The following is a 16,506-nucleotide window of genomic DNA, read 5'->3' as shown; positions in this document are numbered from 1 at the left end:
ATAAGTAAGTATAATATAAAATTAGCCTTATTAGTAAAAGTAATAACAAAAAAAGAAGGGGACTCTATCAAACGGTTACCCAAATTAATAAATATATTACTAAAATCGCTAATAACCCTAAAATTACTATTTAGGCTACGCCCTACGTTACTACAACCAACGGACGGTTTATTTATTATTACTACTATATTACTCTTAAAAAACTCTCAGTTAAGTATAAGCCCCTACCTAGTATAAACTACGTTACCTTATATATTATACTCCTTATTAAAGCTCTCTTATACTTAATTAGTAAATAAATCTAATTTTTTAATAAGGATAAGTATACTTACTAAATTAGAGAATAAAAAGTAAGCGGGTTAATATACGCGAGGCAGAAGCGGGGCTATAGGGCGTTATTTAACTAAGAATCGATTATTTATTTATAAGAGTAACGAGGAGACTATAAATAAGGAATATTATTATTAGAAATAAAGGGTTATAACCGGGGACTCTCCTATTAAATCATCGCACCCTATTTTTCTAGTTAGGACGGATATAAGGACTAGCGAGTAGAGGTATAAAAACATAAGTAGCCGTGCGTAATAGTATTACTATAGCTTTATAAAGATAATAATCAAGTATCGCCCACTTCCTGGGCTATATAGGGCACGATAGCCGTACAACCACGCGTGAGTAGTACATACTACCTACCACTAGCCTTCCAATACAATCAACCGAATAGGCTGGGGACAGGAAAGATGGCCAAGGTCAGGGTAAAAGTATCTTTTAATTAGTCGAGGGCCTCTAGCCCCGAAAGTGCGAAGAGCGTGTCATCAGAACGCCTCACTGAACGAATGGGGAACCCGCTCGCTGCACTCGATTTGGCGCTGATGCGCCATAAACGAGGCTAGCAGTCACTTGGCATGTCCTTTTTTAGGTTACTAACTTGGGTCATCGTACGGTACGCGCCGAGGCCGACAGGGACCGGGCTTATCGGGTTGGTCGGACGCACTGGAGGACGCTGCTATTTCCCCCTTGGCACTGCCCTTTCCACCAATGCCCGTCCATGCACAAAGCCAGAACGCCCAAGAAGCATTGGATATGAGAACGAAAGGCTGCATTGTACCATTGATTTGGTGCATCGGTCTGTGCTTCCTCACATGCCACTCCACTTCAAACAAACAGGCATCACTTTGATACGCCCTGCTTCGCACAACCGAAAAGCAATACACTATGAACCGACCAGCCTTGCCCTTGCATCACCCTCATATTGACTCCCATCGCCGTCAACGGCTTCAAAATCCACTCATATAGAAACAAATAAATCACGAGACTGCTCACATTGCTACCAGGGCCTGACAACGATGCACCTATCATTCTCGGCATCCTCGCGACGCGCGGAGCCTTGCGGATGACCAACGCTTGTGTGTAGTCCTGATGTTGCAGGAATGATATTCTGATCATGTCTCTGAGGATCTTGTTGCGTGCGTGTTCCGAGCGGGTGTACACGACACTGCTCAATTGCTTCCGCAGAAGAGTCGGCGTTATCGATAATCCGATTGCCGGCTACGGTGTATGCCTCGCAAGAATCACCGTCGGTTGTTGTCAAAGGTGGTGTGTTCTCAAGAACATGGTCTTCTTCCATCTTCATTCAGGGTCCTTCCTCCGTCGACATCACGGCTTCATAATCAGGCTTGGTGACAGACCACAAGTTTGTCTGCGCAGCTGATTCATCTGAAGCAGTCGTTGCGACTGGCAAGGCCTGAGATAGCACTGGCGCTAGTCTGCGATTTTGTGGCTGGAAAACAACGATTCGATCGTGTTCTTGGATATCAATGTCTATCGAGCATAGAATGGGCGAGTCCCGGTGACTGAACCATGTTTGAGCTGCTCTGCCCATGATTCGCTGAGAAGGAAGGATTTGGACAATCACTTCCCCAGGTGTCCGAGGGAAGCTTGTGGTTGCTATGTATCGAGGTCCTTCACGGGATACGTACTTGCGCAACTGAGCAAACTCTTGCCATTGCGACGTAAAAGTGACTTGACTTCTGCAAGTTAGGCCATTGTCTAGACCGCGGGCGGAACACTTACAAGCTGCCGACTCTGGTTTGGAAGTGCCACGCGTGATTGCAAATGGGCTTGGTGGAATGATGGATGATTTCAAGCCGCTCATCCATAATATCCTGTTGCATCAGATATGCTGATACCAAGCCCGTCCCGCCGATGAAGCCGTGAGGCGTGACGTACAGAAGCTCTTTGCCTTCCGTGCTCAGAGTGATGTTGTCAATTCGCTGTATTCTCAGCTTCGCAGTTCTATAATGAAGCAAACCGGAAGAGTCCATGTTGTGAGTGGACTCGTATCGAATGGTTCCGAGAGTGTCGAGAAAAGAATCGAGCATGGCTTTGCATTCCACACTGTCTGATGAGAACAACGTACGTATTGGCAAAAAAGAATAGGAAACCTGGTTTTTAAATAGACTATGTGAACTGTGGTTGAGGGAAATTTCTACAACCTCGGTCTTTGAAGTCGACACCTTCCGTATTCAACCAAGACAGCATCAAGGCATCGGGAACTCGCTCATCTCAGCGGTCTTCTAAAGAATAGCACTGCTCTGTGCTAAAGCACAGGCTCAACTAGAAGCATTGTCAATAGTGTTCAGGACACGGACCCTCCTCGTACGCGTCTTACAACATCGAAAACACAGCCGATCCACAAATCTAAACGAGGTGCTTAAATCTGTGCACTTCTCGCTCGACTAAGTGCATGGATTTGTGCACCTGACAGCTGCGAGTCTAACACTGACGTTGAGCCAGCGATTCGGCGAATACTCCGAGTGCCTGTGTCAAAGCTTAGTGGAGTTCGTGCAGTTCGCCTGGGTTTCTTGCTATGCTCAGCTTGGCGACTGATAAGCCAATAGAAACAGAAGCAGTGAATCCACAAGACTTTCTCCAAACAATCGTACTCGAGAAAGGCGGACCTATCATCTGATGACAACAAGACCCATGCCGTAGCATGGTCGGTGGGGCATTCTGTGTAGGACTACAATTGGTCTACAACTTAGATCTCACGTGACGGTCTGTTTTTGATAACCAAATCTATGTGAGGAGAAAGGAAGGATAGTTGCTTGCTCCAATCATCCATCTTTCTTCGTCAGCCTACTTTGTCTTTACTTGTCATGATGACTGAGGTCCTCAACATTCAGTGCCATGTGTGTTCGCTACAGTTTTCAACGCCGGACCTGTTACAACAGCATGTCTGGCACTACCAGGTAAGAAGGTGAACTCATTGGCCAAAAACACTAGTTAATTATTTCAACCAGGCCGAAATTGCGGCAATGCTCACTAGGCTACACGATCTCTTCGCCCATCATGATCCAACACCTAACATCACCATTTCGACAGACACCTGCACTTCCTCAATACTGATAACCGACCCGAAAGCTGTCGAATCCGCCAACGATGCCCAGCCGTCAGTTTTTGCGGCAGACAAAGCGAAATCGATACCCCAAGACCAAGGACCGATTGACGAGGTGGACTTATCCTACCCACAGAAGACGTTTGCATGTCCAGAATGTCAAGCTGTACTGGCAAGAAAGCAAGATCTTGAACGACACTACACAATTCGTAAGACCGCCATTATCACATCTCTGCTTTTCGCTAGCTCATCGTAGCCAGATTATCAGTGCAAAGAATTTTGCCAATTTTGTTCCAGTACATTCACCAGAGCACGCAAATACATTACTCACAAGTGCACAAAAGGCGGACCTCAACATCAACGATCGTATACAAAACGGAGATGCCTCCGGCTATGCGCCGAAGCTAAGAAGGACTTACAAGTAAAACGAAACCAGATCGAGCATACGTGCGAGAATGTGGATCGCACTTCGAGGCGCGTGGACAGAACTAAAGTCGTCAGTACAGACGCATTGCAATGTCCAGGTTTTACTACTTCAAAAGCGGACATAGCTCTCGACATAGGAGGTGACGGCTTATCTCCTCGGCTTGACGACGTAACCTTTGCAATTCGGAACCCAGTATTACGCACTGCATACGACGCAAAGTCCTCCAATAATATACAGCTCCATCCGCCCCTTTTTCTACCTTCCAACATCGACTGGCAGAGTCAAATGTCGGAATTTCCTACTCCGCTATGGTCCAACTATCCCACTAACGCAGGGCGAAACTCGCTATCGTTTTGCCCAGGCGTGGCTTCCGAACTGATGTTGGTGTCTGAACAACCGAATCTTGAAGTATCGTTGAGGCAGCCTCGAGCGCAGGGAGAGATGACGCTTCTAGAATAATTGGAAATGGCTGCACATGCTCATTGATCATTTATCTCGGCTCTAAACGCATTGTCGCGTTCTGCAGTTGTCCTCTCCATACCGTATGTGATCGTGAAGCCCGCTGTCCTCTCGAATGGGAGTCGTACGTCCGTAATCATGCTGTTCAAGTGGATGTCAGCATGGCATAGATTACACAGTCTTTTTGCACTCACATGCCACCCTTGGGCATATCTAAGGGCACAGGCTTGGAGCCGTGGGTTTTCAAGGACGCACCAGGTACTTCAAATAGACCGTTTGAAGCTGGGACAGCCTTGAGCGATGCCTTGTGTGCTCCCTGATACAGCACCAGCCTTGTTCCTGGACTCCATAAGGACAAGACCAGACGATGTGACTGATCTGGCTTGGGCCAAAAGCAGAAAACCTGGAGAGGCTCAGGACCGAAGGTATGGCAGCTGTACGGGTTGGGTGATTCGAGGAATCCCTGAAGTATTCGGCGCACAGTCTACTCGAGAGTTAGTCAAGAATGGGCTACGACGCCTACCTGCTTACAGAGTTTGCATTAATCATATGTGCGAAAAATTTCCAACTTTCGCGACTGGCGGAGAGCCCAAGATCATCCACCTCCTGAACCAGTTTGCCGAATTGCTCGTCTTCGAAGTAAAAGGCTCCAGTGTCGTTGAAGATATCGACCGTTCCGTCGTTAGAGGCTGCTGTCGCCATGGTTGTTGATGCAAGCCGTCCACATCGAGGGCGAGAAAACCTCCGCTGATCGATGTACCCGACGTAGTGCATGCTGGGCTCGCAGCCTCGTGGCACCTTGAGGCCCAACAACCCCGTAAAAAGGTTGTTCCTCGGCGATTGGATTTCCATTAGTGCGTTTAAGCGATCCTGTTGCTAGTCACACGCATATTCGGGTTTGCCACGTCTGGGCTATATATAGATTGTGCTCAGCCCACCCCTTGTGACCTCGCAGCTGAGGTGTCATTGACCGAAAATCCCCAACCACGAGAAGTGAGTCGCTACCCGAAGGACGTCGCTTAAGGCCGTGCTGACGTCGCAGAACGAAATTGAGTCGGAACCATGCCTGGTTGTCAATATTGCACAGAAGGCGTGACATCTGAGGGTTGGATTTGCACAAGATGCAAAAATCAATCCGCCACGGCAAAAACCATTGTGATCTCTTCAACTGTATCGCCCGGTTCTCGGTCGATTTGGAACCAAGTCGAAGATTCCGTAAAGACTGGGACTTCATGTAGGAGGAGATAGGCAAAATACCATCTATAAAGGCCCTCGAACAAAGCCACTCACTGTAGCAGAAGCATCGCTTTTTCATCATAAAACATGTGAATGTTCTGCATAAACGCTTCAGTCATTACGTCCTTACTCCTCTTATGCAATTAAACATCTTATAGTAGCATCGTGGCAATCAACGATGAGGCGACTTTCTCTCCCAATGATACTAGGATGTGATGTCCCCACAATTTAAGTCTGATAGTGCACTCAGGTGTGCATGGTGCACTAAAATGTGCACCAAATTGTGAAGTGCAGATGGAGTGCACACTTCTAAGCACTCCAATCGAAGTGCCCTTGTGGAGCACTCAGAAGCCGTGCAGGTGCATGGTGCACGTTTTGGCGCACTGAAGAAATGAAAGGCTATTGGTTGGTTCGAGATATCACGTTTCTCCTCTATGTGAAGCATTGCTACATGATGAAAAGATTGGTTATCTTATTTATGCCCAGGAACAGCCAGACTCATCTTCGACTGCGGGGCGCACGTTTACCGCGTCTGTTTCAATAAGCTCTATTGATTGTTGAATTGACGTCACCCGATCCTATGAGGAAGTGGATAAAACTGGTGAACAAGCTGATTGAGAGAATATTTCTGACCCACTTCCCTGACTGGTTACCGCCTGACTATATGGCGAGCGTGGTGACAAGGTCAAATTACTTCCAGCGACTACGCTTGGCACAACTATGCGGAACCTAGGTCATCATAAATGGTGTTGTGAGTGAAGACTATGGTAGGCTTTGTTCTGCGACTAGTGGCGTTCTGGGTCGAGGAAAAGGGCTGGTCATCTAATATCCAAAGTTCTAATGTCTGCAGTTGTCGTTCCGGTGATTCCAATGCGGCTGGTCTCCTGTGGACTGATGGAGAAATGCTTAAACGGCAGCTTCAGCTCAAATATGAACCTCTAGCAATAGCGAGAGTCAAGTGCGAGGTGTGTAGTGCATCCTTCCTAGTACTTAGTGCAAGGTGCACACTTACAGGCACTTCGCATTCCACTCAATCTTGCATCGTTAGCGAGTAGCAGAGAAGCAGAGAGTTGCTGCAGGCCTGCAGAATAGGTGTACAGAGACGAGCAACAAACAGCCATCGATCATCACTCAAGAACCTTGGAAATGCCAATCCTTGTAAGACCTCCGTAGCTGCATCTCACAGTCCTTGACTTAGTGGCTGGCAAGAAGGCTTCTATCCGCGGTTCTGGCAGAAGTCATGGTAGCCGTACGGGCTATAAAATTCTCTTCTGCCCCATCTTCTCTCAAACATGCTATTGCCCCAGCCATACCCAGCTCTTATCTACCGTATCACTGGCTAAATTCGTTGACAAGTCGACCTGACCTACCATCGGGTCGTTTGCTTCGACAATCATCTCAGTTCCCAGAACCTTCTTTCATTCAATAACATGCATTACTCGAGTTCTACTGGGGTCTCCATAATGGACATCTTCTTCCCTGGCTCTACTAGCGCTATGGCGGTGTTAAACTAGCTTCTTAATAGCACTTTAGATAGCTTTGCTATAATATTATGCGTCTGCGGACTGCTTATTTTTAGTAGTAAATTTATATACGATATTGTGGGAGGCTTTGTAGATATTTACTTAAGTTGGTAGTCCTTTTTTTTTAATATTTTAGTATAGTATTAATATTCCTTAGTATTTAGAACTGACGTTTACGATTTTAATGAGATATACGATATGCTTGAATACTAGGTCTCTTCTTAAGATTTTATTAAAAAGGCCTGTTTATTTTTTATTAGCGTTAATAGTAGGCGAGGACGAGCTTTGTTTTATTTAGACTGTAATATAATAACTAAGAAGCCCCTCTGATTTACCCTGTGGAGAGAACGAGTATATTTTTGGTATAGAGGGTATTTACTCTATTTATAATGTACGTAAAACGAGGTAGTACTATTTTTTTATAAGATAATGATTATTTTTTATGTTAGCGGTTCTTCTTAAGTCTTATGAAACCTTATGGGCGAATGCTGCTTTAAATACCTAAAGATATTAAAAAATAAGACTTTAATTTTTGAGTATTATAATAACGGTTAGAAAAGAATTATAACTTGAGAAATTAGGCCGATTTAAATTATTATTATAAAAGAAGAGTTAAAGTAAACGCTCTTAGACGATATTTATAACTTTTTCGATTTTAATACTTCTTTTTAGTATACCGATCGTAAGTAGCTATATTAGAAAGGCTACTTATTATATGGCTATTTAAGAACCGGAAAGTCGAGCTTTAGTATGTTGGTTACCGGGTGCTTCGGTCTCGATATTTATATTATTAGTTTTACTAATATTAATAATATAAGGCTTAAGGCCTTATTTACCGATTTTCCTTAGCGCTGCGTCGTTTTACTTAAAGACGTTAACGTAGTTAGTATAATACGAGCTTACGATATTAATAATAATAAATCTAATTTAGGTACAGATATATTATAAAGCCTATTAAAGCCTTATAAACCTCTTTTATTATTTAGATTACTTAACGTCTTTAATAGCGTAGCTTCGTAGGATAGCTATGTTCTTATTATAATAACGAACTATATTAAGTACTTAGACGACGCTCTAATATAACCTAGTTACGTTAATAAGAAAATTAAGTTCGGACTTACTAATACGGAGGTGATTTAGTAGTTATTCTATACTATTTTCGTATACTTAAAAAAAGAGATACTTAATATAGAGACCTAAGATAAGAATAATACTAGTATACGATAGTTAGTAGTTAAATTTATAAGTATTATACCGGAGTTATAATTTAGCCCCGCTAATATTCTATTATTTCTTTTTATAAATAAGGGATTGCCATCGAGCGCTTTAACCAATACGGAAGGATAGTTACTTAGAATTAAAAAAGCTAGAATACTTAGGCGTTGTAATTCCTAAGTTTAAAGTAACTAACTATAGGATAACTTATTTAAAATATTCGTAATAATTATTTTATAGCTCTAAAATAAAAATAAGATTTATCTCTAAATTCTTTCTAAGTCTAAGCCTAACTAACTAAATATAAGTATAAGAACTATTATTATAGCCTATACTACCTTCTAAATTTACTTTACTACCGACTACCTAAAGTATAGTACCTCTAGATTATATAATCCGTCTAGCTCTATACCTATTAAGTTTATAATATACAAAGTTTTATTCTTTTAGTACGTATATAAGTAAGCGCTAAAAAATACCGATCTTATCCTTATTACTAAAAAAAAAGGGATATTTAGTTACGTCATAAATATCCGCTACTTTTTATAATTATCTACGCAGTAAACAAAGATATTTTAATTAGTTTAGTACCCAAATATTATCTCAGTTTATAAAATATATAATAATAAGGCGAACTATTATATTACTTATAAACGCATACTACGATTATTATAAAAAGTTATTAATAACCTATTTCTTAATCGTTAACGCCTAATAATAATCTTATAATAAGTCTCTTCTTATAAAAGCCTATTTTATCTTATAAGTAAATATATAATCGAGGCACTAGTTTATTTTAAGAGAGTAGGGTCGTAATATAGCTAACGTAATTATTCTTATATTTTAATATTCCTTAGTAATAGGGTTAGGCTAAGTATTATTTAATTTCTTATTTATTAGCGAATTTAGTACTAATTAAAATATTTAAGTAGCTAAGAAATTTATCAACCGCGCAGCCGTAAAAAAAACTTAGGTAACCTAGGCTATATAATAATAGAGCTAATATAAAGATATATAAAAGAGGGTACTAATTTTAAGCCGGACGGTCCAAAGTATTAAGATTTAAAAGTCGTAAGCTTTTTCTTAGCAGTAATTATTATAATATTTGTAAGTAAGTTAAGCGAAGTTAGTCTATACCAATACTTTATTAAATTAGCTACTAATATATCTCTAGTATTCTTTTTTACGTTCGTAGTAAAAAAAAAAGTTAAAAGGACTAGTTATAATATAGATATAATAAGAATATAAGTATTTTAAGTAGCTAAAATAAAGTTAGCGTAAAATAAAATATTAAGTATTTCTTATTTAGCCCGTTTCTTAACTACTATATTAATTAAGGATAGTTACTAAGTAGGATCCTAAACTATAATTATAAATACTATTTTTTAAGGTACTAACCCCTAATAATAGTAATTAGTACGTAGCTTCTTCTATTTAAGTTATATTATTTAGGCCAAGAGCTTACTTAAGCGGACTCCTACGTATATAGTTTTACTTATATAGAACTCTACATAAGCGGATATATACTTAAGTATATTCCTACGCAAGCGGCTCTATTTAAGTATACTTATACATAAATAGCTCTACTTAAGTATAATATTACATAAGTAGCTTTACTTAGGTAGTATTTTTACATAAGTAAGTATGTCAAAGTAGTCTCTTATGTGTGTAGTTAGTATACTAAAAAACTCATTAGGGCCATGCCTACTCAAGTTAAAGATAACCGCAGCGCAAGCTCCTTATCTAACTTATATTAGGGCAGGAATTAAGTACGATGAAAGGTGCTAATTACTTAGCTATTCTGTGCGCATGGCACGGGTGAGATAGTGTATAACTCTGCTCATTTACTAGCTAGCCTAGACTATTACGTGGGTTAAGTAGCCAAATAATATATTTAGAAAAATAGACATGGTCTTATAAGTAAGAGTATTTCTTAAATTTTGTTCTATATTTAGTGCTATGTCTGAAAGTCCTAGGGCCATTCTCATTCGTAATTAATACAATAAATAAATAAGTACCTATCCGCTAAGACTAGAGAAGAGGCAATAAAAGGCAAGATCGAGCTGGGTAAAATTGTACTAATACTACAATTTTCCTTCTTAATAGAAGTAAATGAGAAGATCATAAGTAAGTAAGCCTAGTCTCTTGACAGTTGTCTTAGCTTTATTATTATTTAATAAGTCTTTATGTATAGCGAACGCCTCGAGGATAGCGTCTTATAAACCCTAATTAGTATTAATAGTGGAGGTATAGGCCTTGCTAGTAGTATATAGAAAGTCGCTAGGATCTTAAACCTATGCAGTAGTAGCCTTGAATTTACTTATAACGAGGTCCTTAAGGCCGTTAATAGTATATTTCTCTACTACTATATATACCTTAGTATATAAAAGTAGGTAAAATACGCTTACGGCTTTTTTTTATTTTAGCTCTAGCAACTATAATACGCTATTTATATAAAGCGATTATTAGTAGTTTAAGAGGTAAAAGTATTATATTATTATGTTAATAATATAAGGGTTATTATTAAAAAGGGTAATTAAATTATTAAAAATTTTTTATATTATTACGTATATTAGTACTAGAGATTTTGTACATAAGAAAAGTCTAGCTTATTTTAAAAGGATTATAATATACGCTAGTTAAGAAATTAAACCGTAAATAGATTATAGCATAGTAGACAGAATAAGTTTTAGTAATAAAGCGAATCGTTAGATCTAAGTAGATCTTGGTTTAGTAGAGGCTAAGACGTTATAAGTGGGAGATTAGGTAGATAGATAAGTAAATAGCGAGCGTTACTTCTCAAGGGATCCGAGGAGGTTTTTTTAGGGTCGGCTATTAAAAGCTATTACGGGTTAGGTTACGATAGTCACGGGGTTAGGAGCTAAGGCGAGTACTAGCGAGGTGGGCTCTTTGGGTAGAAATAGTTTTAAAAAGGCTCTGCGCGCAGCGTAAAGATATTTAAATATATTATTTTTTTAAAGGGATTATATTATAGTAATTAAGCGTTTTATAGAGAATCTAGAGACCTAAAGGTTATATTTATAGATAATGGGTGCGATAGCCTTCTGCTAGCGCAGCTAGCCGGTGTTAGAACCTAAGAATATAGCTCTATAGCCGGAGTCGCAATAGACCCTGATTCTTTCGGATCTGGATGGCTCTGTATGCACACTGGCATTCTGGTTGTTCTTGTATGGCATGTTCGCCAAATGTAAGGACTTGGAAGCAACTCATAGCCGATGGCTGGGTCGACGAATCATCGGAGGCAGGGCCAGCCATACCGGGGAGTACCACCCCCATGACCCCGCAGACCAGGCGAATGAATGCCCAGGCGACCCTCACCCTGCCGGTGGCTGCTCCCTGGTCGGTTGCCAACTCGGTGATAGCCAGGGGGCAACTGTCACTTAGGCAGTCTGTCCCGATGTGGTTGCCGGTGGGCGGCTCAGCCTGAGGAGACCTTTATTCATGGTCGCCAAGGCCTGCCCTTCGGGGTGATGCAGGAAGGCCGAAAGACTACTTCCAACGTGAGTGCTCCGCGATACAGATCTCAGACCTGGCGAGGTATGACGTCGTGATTTCGCCGTCGCCGTTATCACCAAGTGCATCAGCTATGCGTTGGCCAAGACTGAAGCTACGTGTATTCTGGACGTCACGTCCGAGGCGCTTTGGGTTGCTCATTGTTGTCCTGTACTATACGAGTATTGCGAAGATGGGTTCTAGTATCCCGCGCCGGCTGTGCATTCATCAAGGAGGAGTTCCAGCGAGGCTAAGAATTTTGGAAAGTTCCCTTGCCGTTTGAGTGGTAATCTGCGCGGCGCGACGTAGCGGTAATCAGAGGCCTTGACGGTGAACTTGGAACGCATGTGAACACCTGAGCCACAATCAAGGCAAACCGACCGTGACTAGTAAATCACACAGCTCCTCAATACTTCCAAGTCCCTGAATAACACCATGACCATGTAAGCAACTTTCACAAACGACTCTTGGTTCGTCTGTATCAATCTGTACACAAGGAGCCACGGAGAAGCAGCGCAGCAAGCTCATTAGTAACGAGCTGACTGTCTCCGTTCCCAGATGCGTTTCCCTACGTCTACCTGACCGTACCGCCGCAGCATTTTACCGGCGTCCTGCTACGCTAGCCCCTCTCACCAAAGTCAGTTTGGATATTGCTTTGCTTCCCCTACTGATGTATGACTGCCGGCAGCCCTTCACAGGGATATCTCATAGCCGCATCGCTTAGCTATATCTCCCCATCAGCTGTTTGTGAACAAAGTTTCCTCCCCAGCTGGTAATGAAACTCTTTCCGGACTTGTCGATGTGTTAATCCTCGGAAGCGTGAGGAATACTCTACTCGTTCATGGGTAACAAGAGCACCACCCGAGCTGGTTCCCAGATCCACTGGAATGGCATACTGCCCGATGTCTGCACGGCGACGGAACCTGCCTGCGCGATCGAAAAACCCATACACAGCTCGAGTCGACCCGGCAGAATCCTTCGTTTCTCCAAGCCTGATGTATTTGTAGGTCATGTCAGCGGCTATCTTTGACGTAGACGCTGTATCGACGGCGTGTCAGTCCAGAGCCCAGCTTCGTCGATGCTGCTTGGTCTCGACTGGGTAGTCGACTTCTTTCCGTTCTTCTTCGGGTCGTGTCGGTCGGCCAGCAAGTGTCCTTTACTAGTCTTGTTAGTCATGCAAATACGTCGCAAGGCGCTGCAAACCTTTGAAGGTGCCTATATAGACTACATCATCGTCGTTCGATTCCTTGGGTGACTGTGGTCCAAAGCCCGATGTAGTTGCTGCGGTGTGCTCAACCATATTGAATGGCCTTCGCGCCTTGTGCATGATGAACTTGACAGGCCGCATGGGCAAAGAGGGCAACAGCCACGGAAAGTCGGAAGGGTGACTAGGTCTCTTGATTGGGCTTTAATTTGCGGGGCCAATGGGGGTCCTCGCCCTTCTTCGTTGGACCAGCGATAGATAGAGTAGGTACACAGACACAAGTGAAGCCCATCGGTTCTCTGTTGTTCTCTCTCTCCTCCAGATCCACTCCCAGCTTTTTGCCCGAGGCATCCCAATCACTTCGGACCCCTGCTGAGTCTCCAATCCAGAACTGGAGCTAGCGACATCACACTCTCAAACTCGGTCTTCTAGACCCACGATACGTCTATGATGTACCTTCAGTCCAGCAAGCCATGGCTGTGCTACGATTTTGGAATGCTTATGGAGACAGGAAACAGAATCGAGGTACCTGGCGGAAGTGCAGGCGATCTTGGAATCGGATCTGTTCTGGAATCGAGGTACTCGGGCTGCAGAAACACGAATCTGCTTTTTACCTTTGAAAGTGTACTATGAAGTTTCGGGAAGATTCTGGAATACCTACAGCTTTGAGGAAACAGATCCATTCCACCATTTGCAATCCCTGCAGCACTTAGAGGGACGACCTTCATTCGAGGTATTCTTGGAACCGGGCTGCGAAGTACGTACAACGAGATTCTTGCAGATGCGCGTACGCGCAAAGGAAAGGGACATGACGAAAGTACGGAACCGTTGCCATGGCTTGATAGCATGCGACCCGCTTCTATGAACACACCCTGCCAATAATGGTCTAATCTGTTTCAAAATTGCAGTCTCACTCGGAGGTATTATCAAAATCAACAAGCAGATTCTAGTCTCCGGAAAACCCCAAAGCCATCCTTGGAAAGCCAAAATTTGCGGCCTTCTTTCACATCGGAGAAAAGTGGAAAGGTGGGCGGCTAGTGAAACGTTTCCTGCGATGTCGACGGCTTTGGTGCGTCCGTACATGTTCCAGAGCAACCCCGCCGACAGTTTCGATTGGCTAGCTGCGGATTGTCTCACGACTCCCTTGCGTACCCCTCCCAGCCACCCTGAAGCTGACTTTTGCTGGTTTCAAGTTCGGGGAATTCTCTACGTTGCAGATGTCACGGCGGCTTCTTCTAACGCAGCGCAGGTTTGCCAACGAATCCGCAGTCATCCAGAGCTTGGTCCGCCACCAAGTTCCGAATGCCGCGGCCCTTTGGTACGACGGCCGGCGGGCAGCTCCCATTGATTGAGTAGTTTGCGCAGGTAATGCTTTCCCAAGGCAGGACCCGTGGGCCATCGTTCCTGACGATGAGGTGCTCGACCCCAGTACCGTTCAAGAGCGTAAGCGCAGAGGAAAGCGCATCATGAGTCCTCCTAGTATGGTCCCAGCTAGTTGATGTGAGTGAAAACGTGATACTCCAAGAATGACCTAAGCGATACCTACTTTGTGAGATCTTTTGTCCAGTTGAATGACAGCGCCGCGAAGTTCTGAGATATATTTATCGATCCTTATGCTCTATTGAGAAAAAGTAGTTGGTTGTATTCTAAAGGTGTCGAATGTTTTTGTTTTTTAGTTGATAATTGCGAGTATTTAATGATTTTTATTGTGATCTGATATTTGATCTGCCGCGTTGACGTTGATTGGTAGTACTATACCGTCAAACCTTTTGGCGAATGCATAGGCTCCTGAGGGCAAGAACGGCTCCGAGAACTGCATAAGCAACGGGTCTATGGTGTGAAGTGTAGAAGTGCCACAAACTGATTGAAGAATGGCAAGAAAAAGGATGTTGTTAATATACCGTCCTGGATAAAATTGATCCAGCCTTTGTCTGAAATGAGCTTGGTCGCGACATGATAGCTAACCGACGTGGATATGCTCGACTGCTTCATCTATCAATTTCACGATGGACCTCGAGAAAGGCCTATGGCTGGTTCTCGGTTGGGTAGAAGAGTTGGGGTTGTGATCGGGACCGATGTTGATAAAAGACGCTGCATTCGGTTCGGCCCCATACCTGGGGCTGTGCTCTGTTGTTAAGTCAACGAAACATATATTACGGGATGCCGGGTCGGCTCGGCATCCTCTGACAGTGGCACGATCGACTCCGGTCAGACTTGCATTGGTCTCTGCGAGCGATGTCGAATTCAGAGGTGTACTAAACGCTTCTTCTCTGCAGGTCACGATGGAAGAAGTAGACGGTAAGCGAACGGACAGGACGCATGCTTGCGCCTCAACAAGCTTGCCAGCGTTGGAGCCTAGAGAAGAATTTTGTGTCGATGAGGGTTCATAGATTGGACTGACGCTCGACAATCGACCAGGCTGACTGAAGCAGTGGAGATGTCGCCGAACGGTTTCGTCAAGAAACTTGACTTCGCTTTCGACTCTCGATGGCTATGGTGGCTTTGCAAACCACGAGCGTTCCGCACAAGGAGTGGGACGAATTTTCGTACATAAACGGGAAGGGTCTGATGCCGCCTCTGGGAGACAGAGACAATAAATAGAAGGCTGAGTGCAGATCAACCTCCATGCCAGTGATGGCTCACTCGTTCCCTTGTCTGCCTTATTCCTCACGGCGCTTCCGTTCATCCAATCACCGAGACTTCGGCCTGCCTGCTAAGCGCCGCCGATTGGTCGATGGCGCCGTATCGGTATCCCTCAAGGAAGACATGCTGCTTAGTGTTGCTATTTCCGTCGTTTTGACCCCTTAATGCCTAAGGCAAACTTTTGTCAAAAAAGCACTGGACTTCGAGTATTCGTGTTGGAAAATGTTAAGAACGGCAGTAATATATATATATATACATAGTTTATTACGCCCCGGCTAAGCTATTTAGGGCTCGTATAATTATCTATATATTCTCTACTTTCGTTCACATCCTTACCTCCCAGAAGCCTATATAAGTCTTATCCATCTCTATATATATTATTTTTAGTTTTATATACTAATGCTACAGTTACTCGTAGTATTAGTAATAGGCTATTTTAAAGTTGCTCCTAAAGTATTCGGCGTCCTATTATTAGTAGCCGAAGCTAGTCTTACTATTAATAATACGAGGGTATATAGGGGTTATCGTCAGTTAGTATATTAATATAAGTAGTATGTAATCTCGCTACTAGTTAACTTATATATCTAGCCTCCCCGTATTTATAATAAACTTAATCGTCTCTTTAATAACGTCTACGTTTAGTAATTAGTTATTAGGGTTAGACGTACTTTTTTTTTTTTAAAAAAGTACGATAAGTTCTCTTTATACGTTTTTATTTATTAAAATATCTAACTTCGTTATACTATTTATTATATATAATAAAAAAAAAAATGCTCTACTAATTCTATTACTTACTTATAAGCGTAATACGCCGAGGTAATTACTCTAATTTAGTATAAGTATTAGTTTAGTCTTATTATATTAGTGCGCAGTTATACTAAAATACTAG

General features: G+C 42.7%; 4 protein-coding genes across 4 annotated transcripts; 1 reads left to right on the top strand and 3 right to left on the bottom strand.

Annotated features, from left to right (window-relative positions):
* Window positions 1–772: 772 nt before the first annotated feature.
* On the bottom strand, window positions 773–2,324 carry CTAM01_11610 (uncharacterized protein; the record flags this gene model as incomplete). The annotated part of the gene is made up of 2 exons (XM_060527621.1): window positions 773–869; window positions 2,074–2,324. 2 exons carry the CDS (start codon window positions 2,322–2,324, stop codon window positions 773–775), a joined length of 348 nt encoding a protein of 115 aa, XP_060377789.1.
* Window positions 2,325–3,161: 837 nt separating this feature from the next.
* CTAM01_11609 (uncharacterized protein) lies at window positions 3,162–3,822 on the top strand (the record flags this gene model as incomplete). The annotated part of the gene is made up of 4 exons (XM_060527620.1): window positions 3,162–3,251; window positions 3,303–3,451; window positions 3,534–3,606; window positions 3,658–3,822. 4 exons carry the CDS (start codon window positions 3,162–3,164, stop codon window positions 3,820–3,822), a joined length of 477 nt encoding a protein of 158 aa, XP_060377788.1.
* A 651-nt stretch (window positions 3,823–4,473) lies between these two features.
* On the bottom strand, window positions 4,474–4,985 carry CTAM01_11608 (uncharacterized protein; the record flags this gene model as incomplete). The annotated part of the gene is made up of 2 exons (XM_060527619.1): window positions 4,474–4,767; window positions 4,815–4,985. 2 exons carry the CDS (start codon window positions 4,983–4,985, stop codon window positions 4,474–4,476), a joined length of 465 nt encoding a protein of 154 aa, XP_060377787.1.
* Window positions 4,986–12,494: 7,509 nt separating this feature from the next.
* CTAM01_11607 (uncharacterized protein) lies at window positions 12,495–12,782 on the bottom strand (the record flags this gene model as incomplete). The annotated part of the gene is made up of 1 exon (XM_060527618.1): window positions 12,495–12,782. One exon carries the CDS (start codon window positions 12,780–12,782, stop codon window positions 12,495–12,497), a length of 288 nt encoding a protein of 95 aa, XP_060377786.1.
* Between the last annotated feature and the right edge of the window lie 3,724 nt (window positions 12,783–16,506).

This window comes from Colletotrichum tamarilloi (assembly GCF_030869305.1).
Source record: "Colletotrichum tamarilloi strain Tom-12 chromosome Unknown Scaffold_64.1, whole genome shotgun sequence".
Classification (NCBI taxonomy): Eukaryota; Fungi; Ascomycota; class Sordariomycetes; order Glomerellales; family Glomerellaceae; genus Colletotrichum; species Colletotrichum tamarilloi.
This window is presented reverse-complemented; position numbering and strand designations above follow the sequence as displayed.